Source organism: Chiloscyllium punctatum, chromosome 1 (genome assembly GCF_047496795.1).
Source record: "Chiloscyllium punctatum isolate Juve2018m chromosome 1, sChiPun1.3, whole genome shotgun sequence".
Taxonomy (NCBI): Eukaryota; Metazoa; Chordata; class Chondrichthyes; order Orectolobiformes; family Hemiscylliidae; genus Chiloscyllium; species Chiloscyllium punctatum.
The window spans coordinates 92,163,831-92,182,813 of NC_092739.1; the positions used below are offsets into that span (position 1 = coordinate 92,163,831).

General features: G+C 38.2%; 1 protein-coding gene across 1 annotated transcript in view; it reads left to right on the plus strand.

Moving 5' to 3' along the window:
• The window catches only part of dimt1l (DIM1 dimethyladenosine transferase 1-like (S. cerevisiae)), a 32,545-nt gene extending 14,067 nt beyond the window's left edge, over positions 1–18,478 (plus strand). The window contains exons 6-12 of the mRNA XM_072571028.1: positions 1,303–1,352; positions 1,865–1,988; positions 4,817–4,909; positions 11,958–12,022; positions 13,598–13,661; positions 13,888–13,994; positions 14,963–18,478. Coding sequence (XP_072427129.1) covers positions 1,303–1,352; positions 1,865–1,988; positions 4,817–4,909; positions 11,958–12,022; positions 13,598–13,661; positions 13,888–13,994; positions 14,963–15,005 — 546 coding nt within the window. The 3' untranslated portion in view covers positions 15,006–18,478. The remainder of the gene's footprint in view (positions 1–1,302; positions 1,353–1,864; positions 1,989–4,816; positions 4,910–11,957; positions 12,023–13,597; positions 13,662–13,887; positions 13,995–14,962) is intronic.
• Positions 18,479–18,983: the final 505 nt, after the last annotated feature.

An 18,983-nucleotide genomic window follows, 5' to 3' on the forward strand; every position in this document is an offset into this window, starting at 1 on the left:
GAGATTATTCTCTCTGCGAGGTGGGACTTTGTCTCTATAAGTACTGTGCATTGGCAACTTACTGCGATTGTCATGGATAGATGCAGATTGATATGGTTGAGGTTAAGTACGTTTTTCTCTCTTGCTGGTTCCCTCAGCAACTGCTGCAGACCCAGTCTAGCAGCTATGTGCTTTAGGACTTGAGCAGCTGAATCATTAGTGCTACTGCCAAGCCACTCTTGGAGAACACTGAAATCACTTGCACAGTGTACATTTTCTGCCTCCCTCAGGGCTTCTTCCAAGTACTGTTCAACATGGAGAAGAACCTGGTATGTGATAATGAGCAGGAGGTTTCCTTGCCCATGTTTAACCTGATGCCAGGAGACTCCCATGAGATCCACAATCAATGTTGAGGACTCTCAGAGCAACCCTTTCCTGACTGTATACCACTGTGCCACTACCTTGGCTGGGTCTGTCCTGCTGGTGGGTTGGTAGTGTCTGGGACATTTTCTATAGAGTATGATTCCATGATACTGGCGGTCAAGCTGTTGCTTGACTAGTCTGTGAGACAGCGCTCTCAATTTTGGTACCAGCTTCCAGGTGCTAGTAAAGTCAGCAGGGCTGTTTTTGCCTTTGTCATTTCAAGTGTTTGGTTCAGTGCCAGGTGGTCCACCCAATTTCATTTCTTTGTTGCAACTTCATAGTGGTTATTACAACTGAGCAACTTGCTAAGCTAGTTGAGGGCAATTGACAGTCAACCATATTATTATGCCTCTGGAGTCACATGGAGGCCAGACCAGGTGAGGATGGTATTGAAGGACATGAGTGAACCAGATGGGCTTTTCCCAATATTCTTAATTCCCAGTATTTTTATTGAACTCCGGTCCCACCATCTGCCATGGTAGATTTCAAACCCAGATCCCCAGACCATTAACTGAGTTCCTAGATTAATAGTCTACTGATAATATCACTAGGCCATCCCTTCACCATTCTGTTTTGTAATTTATATGAGCAGCTTGGATAGCTTCTAGCTAGATTTTCTACAAAGGACAGAATACCATCTTTAGGTGAAATCTTAGCACATCGCTGAAAACTAATGTATTTGCAAATTCAAAAATGAAGTAATAGAAACCCAAGCGTTCCTGGAGACATACTTGTGCAGATGTGGAACTATACCAATCTGAATGTTTTTCAGTGAAGTAGGGGATTTGTTTTTAGATGGATTGACTTATACATATAATACACTATTCCTTGCAAAGCAGTTTTTATTCATGCTATTGTATGTGAAAAGATGTAATTTGAATTCTTGTAATGTTATTGCAGATATCATCTCCATTTGTTTTTAAACTCCTGCTGCACAGACCATTCTTCAGGTAAGCTTGCCTGAAAGTTGAACAACCAGCTATTTTGCAAAATGAAAACTCTATCTACTTCTCTGACACTATGTTGTTGAAATATATATTTTATTTGTAAATAATAGGGAAATATGGAGCAAAGATGAGCAAAACCTTTTCACTGTAAAGAGAATGGTCATGAAATAAGTTATGAAGAGAAGCTACGAAGGCAGGCAGTATAAAAGGAGAACTATGGCAAATTGAGAAGATTAGTGTATGAACTTAATCAATGTTTTTTCTCCCAACCAATCCTAAGCTAAGGATTTCTGCTGTCAGCTATTCAAATTAAGATTTGACATGCATTGCTGTTATACATTCTTCATAAGTGTAGTGAATGAGTTTGAAATGTATCATTATTGTTAGTATCCAAGGTCTGTGAGGGGTGGGAGGGAGCTAGCACATGTTTAATTGCAAAAGAGAGCATTGAAAAGAACACTAGCTTTATTCTGTGTTCTGTACTTCAGCCTCTACTATTGCATTTCTCCTCACAGATGTGCAGTGTTGATGTTCCAACAAGAATTTGCTCTTCGGCTTGTTGCAAAGCCAGGGGATAAACTATACTGCAGGCTCTCAATCAATACGCAGTTATTGGCACGTGTAGATCACCTGATGAAGGTAGGACTCAGAATTTTCTTAATAAAATGTGTTATAGGCTTTTGAATAGAAGCATGGACCATGTATAGAGCCCAAAGACCAGGAAGCACTTAAGTTTTGATTCCAGAGTGACAGTCCTACAATTGAATTTCTGAATCCCTGAACTAGTGAGAGGTTAAAATCTGATAGAATTCTCATTGGTTTCTATTGAATTATGAAATAGAATGGATTCTAAATTAACTTTGAGACAAAGTGAAGAATTTGGGTAAAGGGTAATTGTTCAGAATGGCAGAAGTGAATGTACTGTACTAAATTTGCATATAACACAAGTAGGTAGCAAGCATGTGGTGCAGATGACACAATTTTCAAAGGAACATAGGTTAAGCAACTGTGCAGATGGAATATAATGTGGCAAAGTATGAGCGTATGCACTTTAGCAGGAAGAGTGAAAGAGCTGAATATTAGTTAGATGGAGTAAGTTGGGAGAAAGCTACAACACAGGAATTTGGGAGTCCTCATGTAAATCTCCAAAATAAAACATCCAAAAATTAAATTGGGCAATTTTAGGGATTCTGTGATTAAAATATTCTGCGTTTTAATAGGTTATTATGTGAGAAGGCCAAAGGAATGTTGGCCTTTATTTCAAAGGGAGTGGAGTATAAAAGTATGGAGATCTCATTTAAAACTATACAAGCCACCAGTTAAACCTCAAAACAAAAAGCAAAAGAACTGCAGATGATGGAAATCATAAAAACAAAGTGCTGGAAAAATTCTCTTCTGAAGAAGAGTCTGTGGACACACAAGACTTTGCTTTCTCTCCACAAATGGTGCCAGACTGGCTGAGTTTTTCCAGTAATTTCTGTTTTTGTTAATAGTTAAATCCCACCTGGAATACTGTGAATAATATTGATCCCCTTATCTAGGGAAGGATATACTATCATTTGGAGATGGTCCAGTAGATTGATTCAGGAAGTGAAAGAACTGTTTTATGAGAGATTAAGTTGGACTTGTACTTGGAGTTCAGAAGAATGAGAGGCAATCTTGTTGAAACATACAAGATTCTTAGGGGACTTGACAGAATGAATGCTCAAAGGCTGTTTGTCCCTTGTGAGACAGTCTGCAACAAGATTACATAATCTCAGTAATGGATCACCCATTTAAGACCAAGATGAGTAATTTCTTCCGAGGGTGGTGAATCTATGGAAATCTTTACCAAAGACAGCCGCAGAGCTGGGACAATATATATCTTAAAGGCTGAGATAGACAGATTTTTTTTTAATCAGTAGTAGAATTCAGGGATTTGGGGAAAGGCAGGAAAGCAGAATTGCTGATTACAAAATCAGCCATGATCTTAGTGATGGAACAGACTCAATGGGTTGAATGCCTTGTTTGTTCCTATGTCTTATGGAATTTTTAAGGTCATTGTCCACAATTTATTATAATAACTTTTTGCGGATGAACCAAATTGGTGAAGACTGTCAATATTGAAAAGGACAACAACAAATTACAGGATGAACTTAATAAACTTGCAGATTGGGTAAGTAAAATGCAAATCAAGTTAAATTCGGATGAAGGTGAGAGCACGTTTTAGTGGGAACAATAGGCAGGTCACTTGCTACTTGGACAATACAAGTCTAGGTGGAGTAAAGGGACCAATGTATCTCCAAGTACAAACACGCCAAGCAGTAAAAGTTGTGCTTTAGTTTGGCAAGGATTTATTTCTACAAGGATAGAATTTAGAGTAGAAAAGTTGTATGAAACCTGTATCAAATAGGAAACACTACACCGTTTAGGTTGGCATATTTTTTTTTAAAAATTGGCAAGGGTGCATGAAAGTGGATAGTAGATGATGAGGGAAATGGTGCAAAAGTTTCCAGGGTTGTCGCTGAAAGAGCCCAATGGCCTACCAGCCAGAAATAGCTGCAATCTTTCTTCCTCTACCTTACTGTTAGAACTCAGGGGGGAAGAGTACACTGATTCTTTCTAGTCCGGCTATTCCGTCGGACACACCTTAAATTGAATTTGTTTCACGCAGTTCCTGATGTGGCTAAACATGTGCTTCCTCTGTATTAGACATTAGAATAAAAAAATTCCATCAACCAAGTGATTTTTGTAAACACAAGTTTTTATTATTAAAACTTTATTGAAACTTTAAGCTGCAAATATGCATGCACTCACTACTAAAATGAATAAAACTGTTCTCTGTGTATGAATTCATTTTGGGAAAAGAAAAATACATGTCCTTTGTAGTAATTTCTTAACAATAAGAAAGGAAAAGGTGTAAATGTTCAGGTTGTTGTCAGGTCTGGCATTCTGCACCTCTGATATTGGAAGACTCAGCTTGCTAAAGAAGCAGAGTATACAGAAGTCTTCCAGGAGCCCTACAAGGGGACAAGAAGGTTTCATACTACACTCTCAAAAAGGGTGTATCGGAAAGGCAGAAAGAGAAACTGAGCAGCCTATTCCACATTTGACATCCAAAATACTATCCAAACTAAACAGCCTAAAATACAGGCTGGTAATTTTTAAAAAGCAAGTCAAAGCAATTAGGTAATGTCCTCTCTTTCTCCAGAAATGTCTTTTTTTGACTTTTTAAAAAATCAAACATTCAAGCTAATTTCTGAACTCAAAATAATCAAATTTTCCACTATACATCAGAATTCAAGTCTTCAAAAAAAGTATGAAATGTTCAAACTGCTTGACAAAATATGTAATTTTGTAAGAAATCTGATTGTCTTCTCAACAGTAAAGTTTGTATTAGTATTGCTTGCGGATCAATCTTAAAATACCTGTTTGGAAAGTTTCTAAAATGCTACTTATAATCTGAATTCACCTTCATCTTTATCTAGGTTGGAAAAAACAACTTCAGACCACCTCCAAAAGTTGAATCAAGTGTGGTTAGGATAGAACCAAAGAATCCACCACCTCCAGTGAACTTTCAGGTGCAAATCGATTTTATTAATGTTTAATACAGGTTGATGAACCAGTTATAATGGTGCATAGAAAGGTTCAGTCTCCAGTCTGTGCTAGGTTTTGTCAGAGTGAGGGAAGGTGCACCACAATTTGCACTGATCTTCTTGGACTCATGTAGGCAAAATTAGTAGGGTTCGCAATCCAATCACTTAAATGTTAACTACATACCTAGTAAATATATGACTATAGCATTACAGCTTGGAAGGATGCCCTTTGGTCCATCATAATCATGCTGTTCATCAAGTACCTATTCAATCCCACTTCTTATCATTTGGCCCCCAGATGAAAATATTCTCCTTAAATCCTCTCTAAACCACCTCTTACTTATCTTAAATCTATGCCCCTCAGCTTTGCCTATCCAAGAAAATCAACCTAGCCTGTGTAATCTCTTTTCATAGCTGAAATACTTCAGTCCATACAACATCCTGGTGAATCTCCTCTGCACCCTTTCTAGTGCGATCACATCCTTATGCTGTAATGACCAGAACTGCATGCAGTACTCCAGCTGTGGCTTAGTCGTATTCCTATAAAGCTCCATTATAATCTCCCTGCCCTTGCAATTAATGCCTCAGCTAATAAAATATCCATATGCCTAAGCCACCCTATTCGTCTGACCTGTTGCTTTTAAGAATCTATGTACATGCACATCAATGTTCTGCTAATCATCGGTACATGCTAGGTTTGCCGGAGTGAGAGAAAGGTCACCACAACATACTACCATGCAGTCCTTTGTTACTCCTGTCAAGATGCATCACCTCACTGTTTGGAATATAAGTTATATTTTCTATTGTTCTGCTTATCTGACCAACCTGTCTATATTGTCCTGTAGTCTAAAACTTTCCTCCTTGCTATTTACCACACCACTCAACTTTTGTTACCTGAAAACTTTATTTTAGACATACATACATTATTAATAATTCACACATCAAACAGTAAGGCACTCACAACTGAACTGGTACACTAATAGGCACAGGCTTCCAGTCTCAAAAACCACTTTCAACCACCACCCTCCAAAGCCAACTTTGGATTCATTTGCCAAATTTCTCTGAATCCCTCTTGTTGCCCTGATCAGTCTCCCATGTGATACCCTGCTTTAAAAACCCTTACTGAGGTCTATGTAGACAACATCATTTGCACTACCCTCATACATACACCTAGTAATCTCTTCAAGAAATTCATACAAACTTGTCAGATATGATCTCGTATTGAAGCCAGACTGACTATCCTTGACGATGCTTTCTTTCTCCAGGTAGTGAGAAATTCTGTCATTCAGAACTGTTCTACAAAAAAATTCCTACGACTAATGTTAGTCTGTGTAGCCTTTAATTCCCTGGTTTATACCTACTATTGTTCTTGAATAAATGGTGCCAAATTAGCTATCTTCCAATCCTCTGTCACCTCTCTTGTGCCCAGAGAATATTTAAAAAATTAAGTTTAAACCTCTTGCAATCTCCTCTTTTGCCACTCACTCAGACCATCTCCCCCTCAATGCTAATTTGTTCAAGTTCATCACAGTCACCCCATTGATTTCTTTACCTACATTGTATCTGTAATCATTATAATCAAGAACAAAGTAATCATTTAAAACCTCACCATTGTCTTCTGATTTTATCCACACATACACATTACCTTGGTCCCTAAAAAGCCCTACTCTCTTCCCTGGTTATCTTCTTGCTAGTATTATACTTAGACATCTTTTGATTATCCTATATTTTGCCCACCAGTTTTACTTTCATGTCCCTTAGTCACTCTCCTAATTCATTTTTCAAAGTAAACACTTGTACTTTGTATACTGCTGTTGGGTTTGTACTGTTTTTAGTCCACTATCTGCCATAAGCATCCCTTTTCTTCCTTCTCCCACCCTGTGCATTTCTTAACACCCATGTTGCCTAGACTTTTCCTCCTCCTCCATTTACCTACATGGGAACATGTTGGCCCCATGCACTCAATACCTGTATTTCCTTTTTCAGATTGCTATCATGTTGATTTTCATACAAGTAGCTGCGCCCTGTCCACTTTAGCCAAGTCCTGTCTTATATCAAAACTGCCCCCACCCGCCCCAGCTCTATTTTTTTTCTGATCCAATATTGTCTATTAACTTAAGTATCAGAAAATTCTGGTCACAATCACCTTAATGTTCCCCATTGACACTTGTGCAGCTATGTCCCTGACAATTAGGTCTAGCACTGCCCCTTCTTAGAACTTTCTATGTATTGGCTTAAAAACCTTTGCTGTACACATTTCAGTTCTGTCCTCCCTCAGCATTTTCCCTATCCCAGTTAATAGGGAAGTTGAAATCTGTCATTATTATCCTATTGTTTTTACACTTCTGTGATTTGCCTACATATCCCTTCTATATCACTGGCTGGGAGTTTATTGTCCTCCTTGTAACGTGATTGTTGCTTTTATGGCCTAAATTTTAGAACATTCTAAAATCATCCCTAGTCATTACAGTAATTGATTTCTTGATTTGATATTGGAACAGTGCCACTTCTTTTACAACCTACTCCACTGTCTTGCCTGAAGATTCTATAAACCTGTAATATTGAGCTGCCAGTCTTGCCCTTCCATCAATCATGTCTCTGTGATAACAATTTAAACATCCCCTTGTGTGAATCAGCACCCTCCGCTCACCTGCTTTTCTTGCAAGTCTCCTTTTATTAAAATAAATGCTGTCCAGCCTTGCTATGCTCAGCTATGTCATAACTTGATGATATATGCTTTACCTTCCACACTGATTTTTCTTCTGTATGTCTCACGCACTGTTTTCCAACTCAAAAAATTTTTTGTGGTTTTGAAACTGGTGATTTCCTGACTGCCTCACTACTTCTGATTTTGTTAATTAAAATCAATTAAAATAAGTAAATTAAGTTTCTTGCACTACTTACTCCAAATTGTAAACTACTAGAAAATAGAAACTTCTCACCCTCCTCACATGCTCTCAAATTCTCACCTCCCCTATACTAGTTAGAATTAATGCTTTTCAAAAGGAAAACCACTTGGGTGGAAATACAGCAGCTAACCATTTAGCTCCATGATTGGATTCTGATATGATCCTCCTTACTGTTAAACAGTGTTAACATTGACTGTCAAAAATTGAGGCAAAATAGTGCAGGAAAAAATGCAGACTAAAGGACTGTTGGTTGGCACAGTGGTTAGCACTGCTGCTTCACAGCACCAGGGTCCCAGGTTCAATTCCAGCCTCGGGTGACTGTGTGGAGTTTGCACATTCTCCCCGTGGCTGCGTGGGTTTCCTCCGGGTGCTACGGTTTCCTCCTACAGTCCAGGGATGTGCAGGTCAGGTGAATTGGCCATGGTAAATTGCATATAGTGTTAGGTGCATTAGTCAGAGGGAAATGGGTCTGGGTGGGTTGCATTTCGGAGGGTCGGTGTGGACTGGTTGGGCCGAAGGGCATGTATCCACATTTTAGGGAATCTAATCTAATCCTCTATCAGCCAGTGTTCCCTGACTGGCCCACATTAACAACCCCAATCAGGGAGCTCAAACTCAATGAGATTCACATGGCCAACCTCGTTCCAATCACAACACTGTTTTAAGAAGTGGCACAGTGGTTAGCACTGTTGCTTCACAGTGGTTAGCACTGTTGCTTCACAGTGCCAGAGAGCCGGGTTCAATTCCTGACTCAGGCAACTGTCTGGAGTTTGCACATTCTCTGTGTCTGCGTGGGTTTCCTCCAGGTGCTCCGGTTTCCTCCCACAGTCCAAAAATATGCAGTTTAGGTTGAATTGGCCATGCTAAATTGCCCGTAGTGTTAGGTGAAGGGGTAAATGTAGGGAAATGGGTCTGGGTGGGTTGCCCTTCGGAGGGTCAGTGTGGTCTTATTGGGCCGTAGGGCCTGTTTCCACACTAAGTAATCTAAGACACTTTGACTTTTGAATCAAAGAATTAGTCATTTATTTTGTAATCCATTGTTCAGGATTTATGGTTCTTGAGAGTCCTTAAGGTTTCCTCACTGCTGGTTTCCTTTTGTTTTTGATTCATTTGTTGTCTGCCTTTTCAGTTCTGATTCGCAGTTGAATTACTTGGAGCCAAAGTATGACATTAGTGTTACAGGAAGTAACTTGAAAGCAATGCATGCAATATGGAACATTTAAAATGTTTGCAGACAAACTAGTTATTGAATTTAACACATTTATTAGAATTCTTTCAGGAGTTAGCAAACAGATTAGATAAAGGGGAACTAGTAAATCTAATATTGGGATTTCCAGAAGTTGCTTGATAAGGTAACACATAAAATAAGAGCATGTGTTGTTGGAGGTGTAGTATATATCATGGATAGAGGATTGACTAATTAATAGAGAAGAGTTGGAAAAAGCAGACAATTTCAGAATGGCAACCGTAATTAACAGAGTGCCTTCAGGATCAGTGCTGGGACCTCAATTATTTACAATATATTAAAGACTTTGAGGAAACTAGAGTGTTATTGTTACATTTATGGATGACAGAAAAATAGTTTAGAAGGCAAGTGGTGAGAACAGCACTTAAAGTCTACATGTGGCTATAGACTGGTTAAGTGAGAAGGCAAAAACTTTGCAGATTGAATACCATGTGGGGAAATGACATCATGCACTTTGGAACAAAGAATAGAGGAGTTGAATGTTGTTTCACTTGGAAAGACTGCAGCATTGAGATATTTTGGGAGTCTCCGTGCATAAATCAGTGCAAATTCACTGGGTAATAAGGAAGACAAATTATATATTGGCCTTTTAAAGGGAATTGATGATTTAAAAATAGGATAATATTGCTAAAACTATGCAAGGCACTGACCAAACCATACCTCCAATAAGGCAAACCGTTTTAGTCCCCTTATCTCAGGAGAATACTAGCACTGGGGACAGACCAGAGAAGACTTACTAGGTCCACAGAGCATAACATCATTAAGACAGCACCCACTTAAAACAGGGGAGAAAAATTACTTCTGTAAGGTTACTGAATCTATGGAATTCCTGGCTGATGAAGACAGGTTTTTAATCCGTAAGGGAATCAAGAATATGGGGAAAAGACAAGAAAATGGAGTTGAGGATTACCAGATCAGCCTCTATCTCATTAAAAATTGAGTCATTTAACATTTTTGAACTTAATACTAAAAGTATATACACTCTGTATACAAAGTTATATTAGCAATCCTGCATGTAAATCTTCAAATTTGGCAGTATCTGGGGGGAGGAGGAGGGTTACTTTGAGTTGAATATTCCCAAGAGTTTTGCTTTTTGGTATTTAATTTGAAACATTGCTTTTATCTCCAGAAATGCTAACAGATGAGTGTTTGTAGCAATTAACATTTTTTTTGTTTCAGATTTTCATAGAACAAAAAAATCAAAGTTCTGGCTGAAACAGAATTTACATGATATGTAAAATAAGAGCAAATTTAGTAAGGGGAGGTCATGCCTGACAAACTTGTTGGTATTCTTTGAAGAGGTGACAAGTAGGTTAGACCAGGGAAACCCAGTGGATGTGGTCTACCTAGACTTCCAAAAGGCCTTTGATAAGGTGCCACACGGGAGGCTGCTGAGCAAGGTGAGGGCCCATGGTGTTCGAGGTGAGCTACTGGGATGGATTGAGGATTGGCTGTCTGACAGAAGGCAGAGAGTTGGGATAAAAGGTTCTTTTTTGGAATGGCAGCCGATGACGAGCGGTGTCCCGCAGGGTTCAGTGTTGGGGCCACAGCTGTTCACATTATATATTAATGATCTGGATGAAGGGACTGGGGGCATTCTAGCAAAGTTTGCAGATGATACGAAGTTAGGTGGACAGACAGGTAGTACTGAGGAAGTGGGGAGGCTACAGAAGGATCTAGACAGTTTGGGAGAGTGGTCCAGGAATTGGCTGATGGAATTCAACCTGAACAAATGTGAGGTCTTGCACTTTGGCAAAAAGAATAAAAGCACAGACTACTTTCTAAACGGTGAGAAAATTCGTAAAGCCAAAGTACAAAGGGATCTGGGAGTGCTAGTTGAGGATTCTCTAAAGGTAAACATGCAGGTTGAGTCTGTGATTAAGAAAGCGAATGCGATATTGTCACTTATCTCAAGAAGGTTGGAATATAAAAGCACCGTTGTGCTACTGAAACTTTATAAGGCTCTGGTTAGGCCCCATTTGGAGTACTGTGTCCAGTTTTGGTCCCCACACCTCAGGAAGGACATACTGGCACTGGAACGTGTTCAGCGGAGATTCACACGGATGATCCCTGGAATGGTTGGTCTAACATATGAGGAACGGTTGAGGATCCTGGGATTGTATTCATTGGAGTTTAGAAGATTAAGGGGAGACTTAATAGAGACGTACAAGATAATACATGGCTTGGAAAGGGTGGACGGTAGGAAATTGTTTCCGTTAGGTGAGGAGACTAGGACCTGTGGACACAGCCTTAGAATTAGAGGGGGTCATTTCAGAACAGAAATGCGGAGACATTTCTTCAGCCAGAGAGTGGTGGGCCTGTGGAATTCATTGCCGCAGAGTGCAGTGGAGGCCGGGACGCTAAATGTCTTCCAAGCCAGGGATTGATAGATTCTTGTTGTGTCGAGGAATTAAGGGCTACGGGGAGAATGTGGGTAAGTGGAGATGAAATGCCCATCAGCCATGATTGAATGGGGGAGTGGACTCAATGGGCCGAATGGCCTTACTTCCACTTCTATGTCTTATGGTCTTAAATTAACATGTTCCAATCATAGGTGCAACAGCATTTAGTGTCCTAGTATAGTAAAGGTTTATGGCAAATTTTTGATAGTGAATGTGTGATCATCATGAAAGTATACTGAGTAAGTGTCATGCAAGATTAGAGAAAATTAGGTCTACTATCAACTGGATTATTAATACAGGCACAGGAAGCAACTCTTCAGCCAAATCTCTTGTGGGTCCCAGGATAAAAACTTCAAAGTTTAAGTTGGTTATTCACCCCATCATCTTGACCAATCAGTGAGATCAAGGAAATACGATCTACATTATTTTACTTTAGTTCTAACCATAAGTTTTGTTGCTTTTTTTTTCTATATCAGGAGTGGGATGGTCTGGTCCGAATAGCATTTGTGAGAAAAAACAAGACTCTAGCTGCAGCTTTTAAGTATGTACTAGCATATTTATTAAACCTTTGTATCTTTTACTGTAACAGTACTTAAAAAAAATCCCCATCCTTTTTTAATACTTGTGTTATCCCTACACTATTCCACTCCTCTGTTATCCTCATTCCATATCTTCCCCCCTAAACTCTCACTCCAATTCCTTCAACCAGTGAACTTTGTTGGACTGTCCTTCACTTTCTATTGATTTTTGTCCCATCAACTACTTTACCATTTGGCACTGCTATCAATTGTTGATAGCTGCATATATGTCTAAACACTGCAGTCCTTTGCATGTGAATGTGTCAGGCTCCATCCACCAAATTCACATAACAACCAAATAGCTAGACAAGAGCTGTATAATTATAGATTAAAATTCAGTACCTTCCACTGCGTTTGGTGCTGGTGCTACTGCCTTCACTATTGCCAGCCACAAATACGGCACATGCTTCTGTTCACCATGCACCATACACGTCTCTGCAAGAGACTGGCAAAATATTTGAAGTCAGAGTGGTATCTCTGTTGAAAAATGATTTATTTAGATGCAAGATTTCAAATTATTCTTTCACCCAAGATTTGAATAGAATCAAACACCTATTGCTAGAAAAGCTGCATAAATGTTCAAAAATATTGGGCTTAAATTGAAACCAATAGTTGAATGCATCCCAAATGAATGACAAGCACTCCTCAAAGTATAATCAAATCTAATTAATGAAGCTGAATTCAAAAATATTGCAGTTTAAAAATTGCAATTAGTCACCACTTCATCAAAACATTTTCACCCATGTCAATTTATCCATTACTCAAGTAATACCACAGCTCTGCCCTTGTCTGAACAGTCAGTGCCTTGTTCATAAGCTACATGAGAGAAGACACAAGAAAAGTCCAATAATCCTTTGTTAATATTGTTGCTATCTCCAAAGACAAAAAGTGCATCTATTCAACACTTTCAACGTCTTTCAAAATGTCCAAAAACACTATGGAATTAATTATCTGTTGTGTAATTGGGAAGGATGAAGTGGCAATTATCTTGTGCATAGCAGCATTCCACAAACTGTGGAGAAGAACTTTAACAATTGCAGTTAGTAATAGCTTCCCTGAAGCAATTGGCATGACAGAAACAGAAATGGTTCTTCTAATTTAATTAGAGAACCTTACTGCAGTCTTTTATCAGATGCAATTAAAAATTATTAGACTCTACGGTCAGTACTGGAATGTGAGAAAAGTTTAAAAACTCTAATCAACAAAGTATCATTGTACAGGTGAATAACAGATCAATGCATCAATCAATCTAAAAATATCTCTCAAACTTTGTTTTTAAATCTGTTTCAGAAGGGGGAAAAGTATTTTTGTGAATACTTCAGTGCTTACACACATTTCACCTGTTTGTTTTATTTTTAATCTAGCAGATCTTTTCTTTTTCAGTTCTGTTGGATCTTTCCTGTACATACTAATGCATCATCTGAGTTTTTTTTTGGTTTGGTTGATATGGGGTGATTTGTATCTAATATTGTGCTTCAAACTAATTTGAATGTTTAGAATAACATACCTGTTACCTTATTGTGGATTTTTTCCCATAGATCGAATGCAGTTGAACGATTGCTGGAAAAAAATTACAGAATACACTGTTCTTTGCATAATATTGTAAGTGTAGAAGTTGTATTTTTTGATTCATCACACCATTGCCACAATTCTTATGACTGATTTACTGTAATTTTTACTATTTATTTAATAAACATTTATTAACCAGAATTTTTTCAATAATAAATGTCTAAATATTTTTAAACAATTTTAAACTAAACAGTACTAACATTTTAAGAACTGTAAAATTTCAACTATTATTCAGATACCGATTCATGTTTATTAATAGCAATTACCAGAAAACTTCAGCATTACAGAAAAGATCCAGAAAATCCTGAAAGAAACAGAATTTAATGAAAAACGAGCTCGCACAATGGACATTGATGATTTCATGAGGTAAAGGGACACGAGCCCCTAAAATTTCAATTTGCTTAAATACATGCATGTATTTTCTCTTCTATCTCTTAACTCTCATTGTAAACACTCAACCACATGCTGTGCAAGTCACAGATCTCACTGACCAGTGAGGTGGTTATGAAATTAATTCACTATGATTAAAACTGTTTGATCAGTTCTCCAACTCACTGATACGATGTTTGATATTGGGAGATCTGCAACACTGGAATCAAATGTTCCACTTCAGAATTGGGGCGGCACGGTGGCACAGTGGTTAGCACTGCTGTCTCACAGCACCAGAGACCCGGGTTCAATTCCCGACTCAGGCGACTGACTGTGTGGAGTTTGCACATCCTCCCCGTGTCTGCGTGGGTTTCCTCCGGGTGCTCCGGTTTCCTCCCACAGTCCAAAGATGTGCAGGTTAGGTGAATTGGTCATGCTAAATTGCCCATAGTGTTAGGTAAAGGGGTAAATGTTGGGGAATGGGTGGGTGGCGGGTCGGTGTGGAGTTGTTGGGCTGAAGGGCCTGTTTCCACACTGTAAGTAATCTAATCTAATCTTATTTAAGTTTTCAATGTTTTGATTTTAAAAAAAGGTTGTGCTGTCATTGTTTTATAACACAGTATGTCCACAAAAATTAAGATATTTGACTATTCAAATTACTTTAAAGAATTGTGTGAATGTTTGCAAATTAGCTTTGATGTAATTTTTTAGGCAAAATATTTAGCGATGCCATAGTATCAGTATTGTGCAAAGTTTTGATCACATTATAACATCTACTACTTCCACCCGATACTAGAGACTTCTTTGTACCTCTCGTATTTGTCAAAAAAATTGTTTATGCTGGCCTATGAAGAATTAAAGGTTTGAAATTAAATTACTTTTTAGTAAAAAATAAAATCTAGGGGAAAGCAATTTAAAAATACATTGCATTCTGTTCAAGTAATGTTCCTATGTTTCTCCCACAGATTACTTCATGGTTTTAATTCACAAGGAATCCACTTCTCATGAGAGAATTGCTTCAGCAAATTGGTTGTAGAGAAGGTCTAATGTAAATAAGAGAACAGACTTGTTACAAATCCTATTGGAATGATTTTGTGATATTGAGAATGATTTTACAATCATTTGGAATAAGTTTAGTCTGGATTAGAGTTAAAACAGATACAATATCATAAATGAGCAGAACCACAATGCAATGTAAGTTCACGTGATTGGTTCCCAAATGAGCATATATTTCTGAAATATACTTTTTCTGCTGTTTTGAGCAGTACAACTCTTGAATAAAACTTTAACAAGTTACTTGCATGATAAACAATTTATTATGAATTCTGAATTTGTTTAGGTTGATTTTTAGCATAACTTTCAGTATACTTATTGAACCGGTGAATAGGAACAGAATATAAAGTGGGAATTAAACATTTCCAGGAAATGTCAAATATTGGAAATGAACAAGGTTTTGGCTCTCTTCCGATTCTTCTCCCAAAAGCATGGATCAATCTTTGGTATACAGGTCTGACAGCATTTTGTATTTTCCAATGTCTTTCCAGTTTATTTGCATATGCAATAAATATTTGGCAGCATTTATAGCTTCATTGTTTAGGAACAATAAAATGCATTGTAAATGGCAGCAACAACTAAGATCAAATATATGCATTCGCTCACAATAGACTCAGCATTTTACATCATCAGTCTCGGTCACATTATCCCAGATGGCAGCAGAGTACAACCAACTTAAGAGCTGTAGTAAGTGTGCAAAACCTCTTCAACTCTGCTTACAACAGTCTTGATGATGTAGATCCATCAATTTTGCGTTCAATAAACAGAATGGCTGCAGCAACAGTACGTTTGCCTATTCTCAGCTTTTGGATCTTGTTATACTTTAGGCTGTCTGTACCGAACAGCTAGACTCTGGCTCTGTCCTTTAGACTCGAAACGTCAGCTTTTTTCTCTCCTTACAGATGCTGCCAGACCTGTTGAGATTTTCCAGCATTTTCTCTTTTGGTTTCAGATTCCAGCATCCGCAGTAATTCACTTTTATCTACCTCTTCAGATGTTTTGGTTTCCTTAGCAATTCGATGGGTAAATTTCCCTCTTCAATTTAAGAATCCTCAAAAAAATACAAACTTTGAAACCAGAGATTCCATCATTAATGCCTTGAAATTTTTGATTAAATCAAGCATCAGAAAAGCCAGCTGTCAGCTAAATTGATTAACTTGATGTGAAAACACTGGATACTGTAAAGACTATGGACCTGAAAATGTTGTCTACAATACTTGAAGGCAGGAGCTCAAAAAGTATCTATACTTGTCTAGATGTACCAGTAGTATAATACTGCATCTACGAACATTGTGAAAAACTAAGCACGACAAACCCAATCCAACTGCTTAATCCTCATCAGTCTATGCTCAATCAACAAGAAAGTGGCAGAAGGTACCCTGAGCAAATATGTGGAACGCCTTGAAATTAACTTACATCTAGAGTAACTGTTAATGTCCAAGTTCTGTCATGGATAAAGTCAAATAATCAGTTCTAATATTGAGTCATAGGGATGTACAGCATGGAACCAGACCCTTCAGTCCAACTCATCCATGCTGACCAGATATCCCAAATTAATCTATTGCCAGCACTTGGCCAATAGTCCTCAACCCTTCCAATTCATATACCCATCCAGATGCATTTTATATAATTAATGTTTTAGCAGAGTTCTCTCTGCTGTGATATTAAGTTATTCTCCTTTCTACTCTTCTGTGGATCAGAGATCTCATTTCCTTTCATTGTTGTCCATTGTCTCAAATTAATAGTTCTGCATTTTATAAAATAGTTGAGCTTTCTTTACAATATTTCACAAAATGAGCACCTAAAACCAGATAACCCTCTTCTAGATTCATCTGCTACTAAAAGGAAATGATCAAAATGTTACCTGAAGAGGCAGTCACAAAAGTTGTTTAGGTAATACAAAATTTTAGGAGCATCTATTGAACACTCAAATTTGAAGAGTTAAAAGATTTTTAAATGTTGAACAGAAGAGCAACCTAAATGAGAAATATTGTTTTACAATGAAATGTAAATACAATTCATCCAAATTAATGTGTATTGATTTTGTTCAATTGTGATTTTTTTAAAAATCTGTCTGGTTATCAGTATTCCAATGGGAATGTTATGGGCCCTTTTGCGCTGCAGTGGTAATGTTCCTACCCCTGGTTCAAATCCCACCTGCTCCAAAGGTATTTAACAACATCTCTGTACAGATTTTTAAAAAATCACTAAGAAAATAATTCAAAGCTGCCTGGTCCAGGTGGCTGTGTTCAAGTGCTACCTGCTCCAAAAGTATGTAATAACATTTTTGAAAAGGTTGATTAGAAAATATCTAAAGCTGCCTGGAAAATTGAGAAAATCACGAGACATACCTTTTGAAAAATTGCAACTGTTTCCCTGAACCAAACTAAGAGCCACAACCTGCATTCTGTGTGAAACAAAAGATCCTCCAATGTTGTCATAACTTGTACTACTCTATCCATGTGAGTAGCAACTCAAGACATTCAACAGCAGAAAGTTCAAATTATAATCAATTCATCCAGATATGCAGTGATAGTAGAAATTCTCATTTTCATTCACAGGGATCTCTGCCACTTTCAAGTACCAAAATGGTTCATGCTTAGTAATGGTTTGAGAAACACTGCACTAAGATATGGAATCTCACCATGGTGTAGTGGAAATGTGGTAGTAATAAAAGGCAAAATGTACCATCCACATCAAATGTGTTGTTGGGAGACCAGGTCTTAATCTGCTTCTGGAATTGAGGTAAAGATGAGCAGGCAGTTCGGGTTACTGCTGAGAGATGCAGCTAGGTATATTTCTCAATTTGCTTCTGTAGGATGCAAAGTGAAGAACAATCCAGGATGTACAAACAGGGCACACCAATTATTTGCTTTGGTATGCTCTGTTTTATTAGTTAAATAGAGTGTCTAGACAGACAGACTTAGCTGAAGTTAGTTTCTGCCGGTGTTCTCTGGATTTCACTTGTAGTTCTCCACAAGTGTACTTACAGATGTGAGGTTGTTTAAAATTTTAAATTTAAAATCTCAATTCAAACTGGCAAAGCCAACATGGTTTCTAAAAGGAAAACCCTGCTTTACTAATGTATTAGAGTTATAGAGATGTACAGCATGGAAACAGACCCTTTGGTCCAACCTGTCCATGCTGACCAGCTATCCCAATCCAATCTAGTCCCACCTGCCAGCACCAAGCCCATATCCCTCCAATCCCTTCCTATTTACATTTTTATCAATCGAAACTGCATCCCCATTGTAAGTGGTTAAAAGACTTAATAGCAATCTAACTTTGTTCAATACATTGTGGCATCAGTTGTATGACAGTTTGATCATTACTCTAAATGTTGTGTCCTATGATCCTGTCTCACTAGCTACCTGATTAAGGTGCAGCACTCAAAGCTTGTACTTCCAAATAAACCTGTTGGATTATAACCCGGTGTTGTGTGGTTTTTAACATGGTTCAAGAAGGCAGCTCACCACCACCTTCAAGGGCAACTAGGGACAGTTAATAATCACAGGCCGGCCAGCGACATTCACATCCCACAAATACATTTTTAAAAGAAATAAGTGCTCTTCCCTACCAGCCTGCTCTGTTTAGTATACTTGAGTGAGTTAAGAATCCAGAGAGGGGAATGGATTGGCCAGCAAATGGTAAAAGAAAGTACCACATTCTTCTCCGCTTTGCAGTCCCTGCTACTGCAGCCATCTACTTGTTAGTCTGTCTATATAGAGGCAGAGGACATTGTTACACCATCTGGCATCACTTCATGGTCACAGACAAAGTTCCACGGATGAACATTTGCACTGAGAGCCTACTGCATCATAAGAAAGCAAAACAAACTATATATGGCAGTGTCATGCTGACACCTTAGTCTTCTGCGTGAAACATCAGTATTCAGTTGTCAAGTAGTGTCTGGATCAGAGCAATATAACAGAA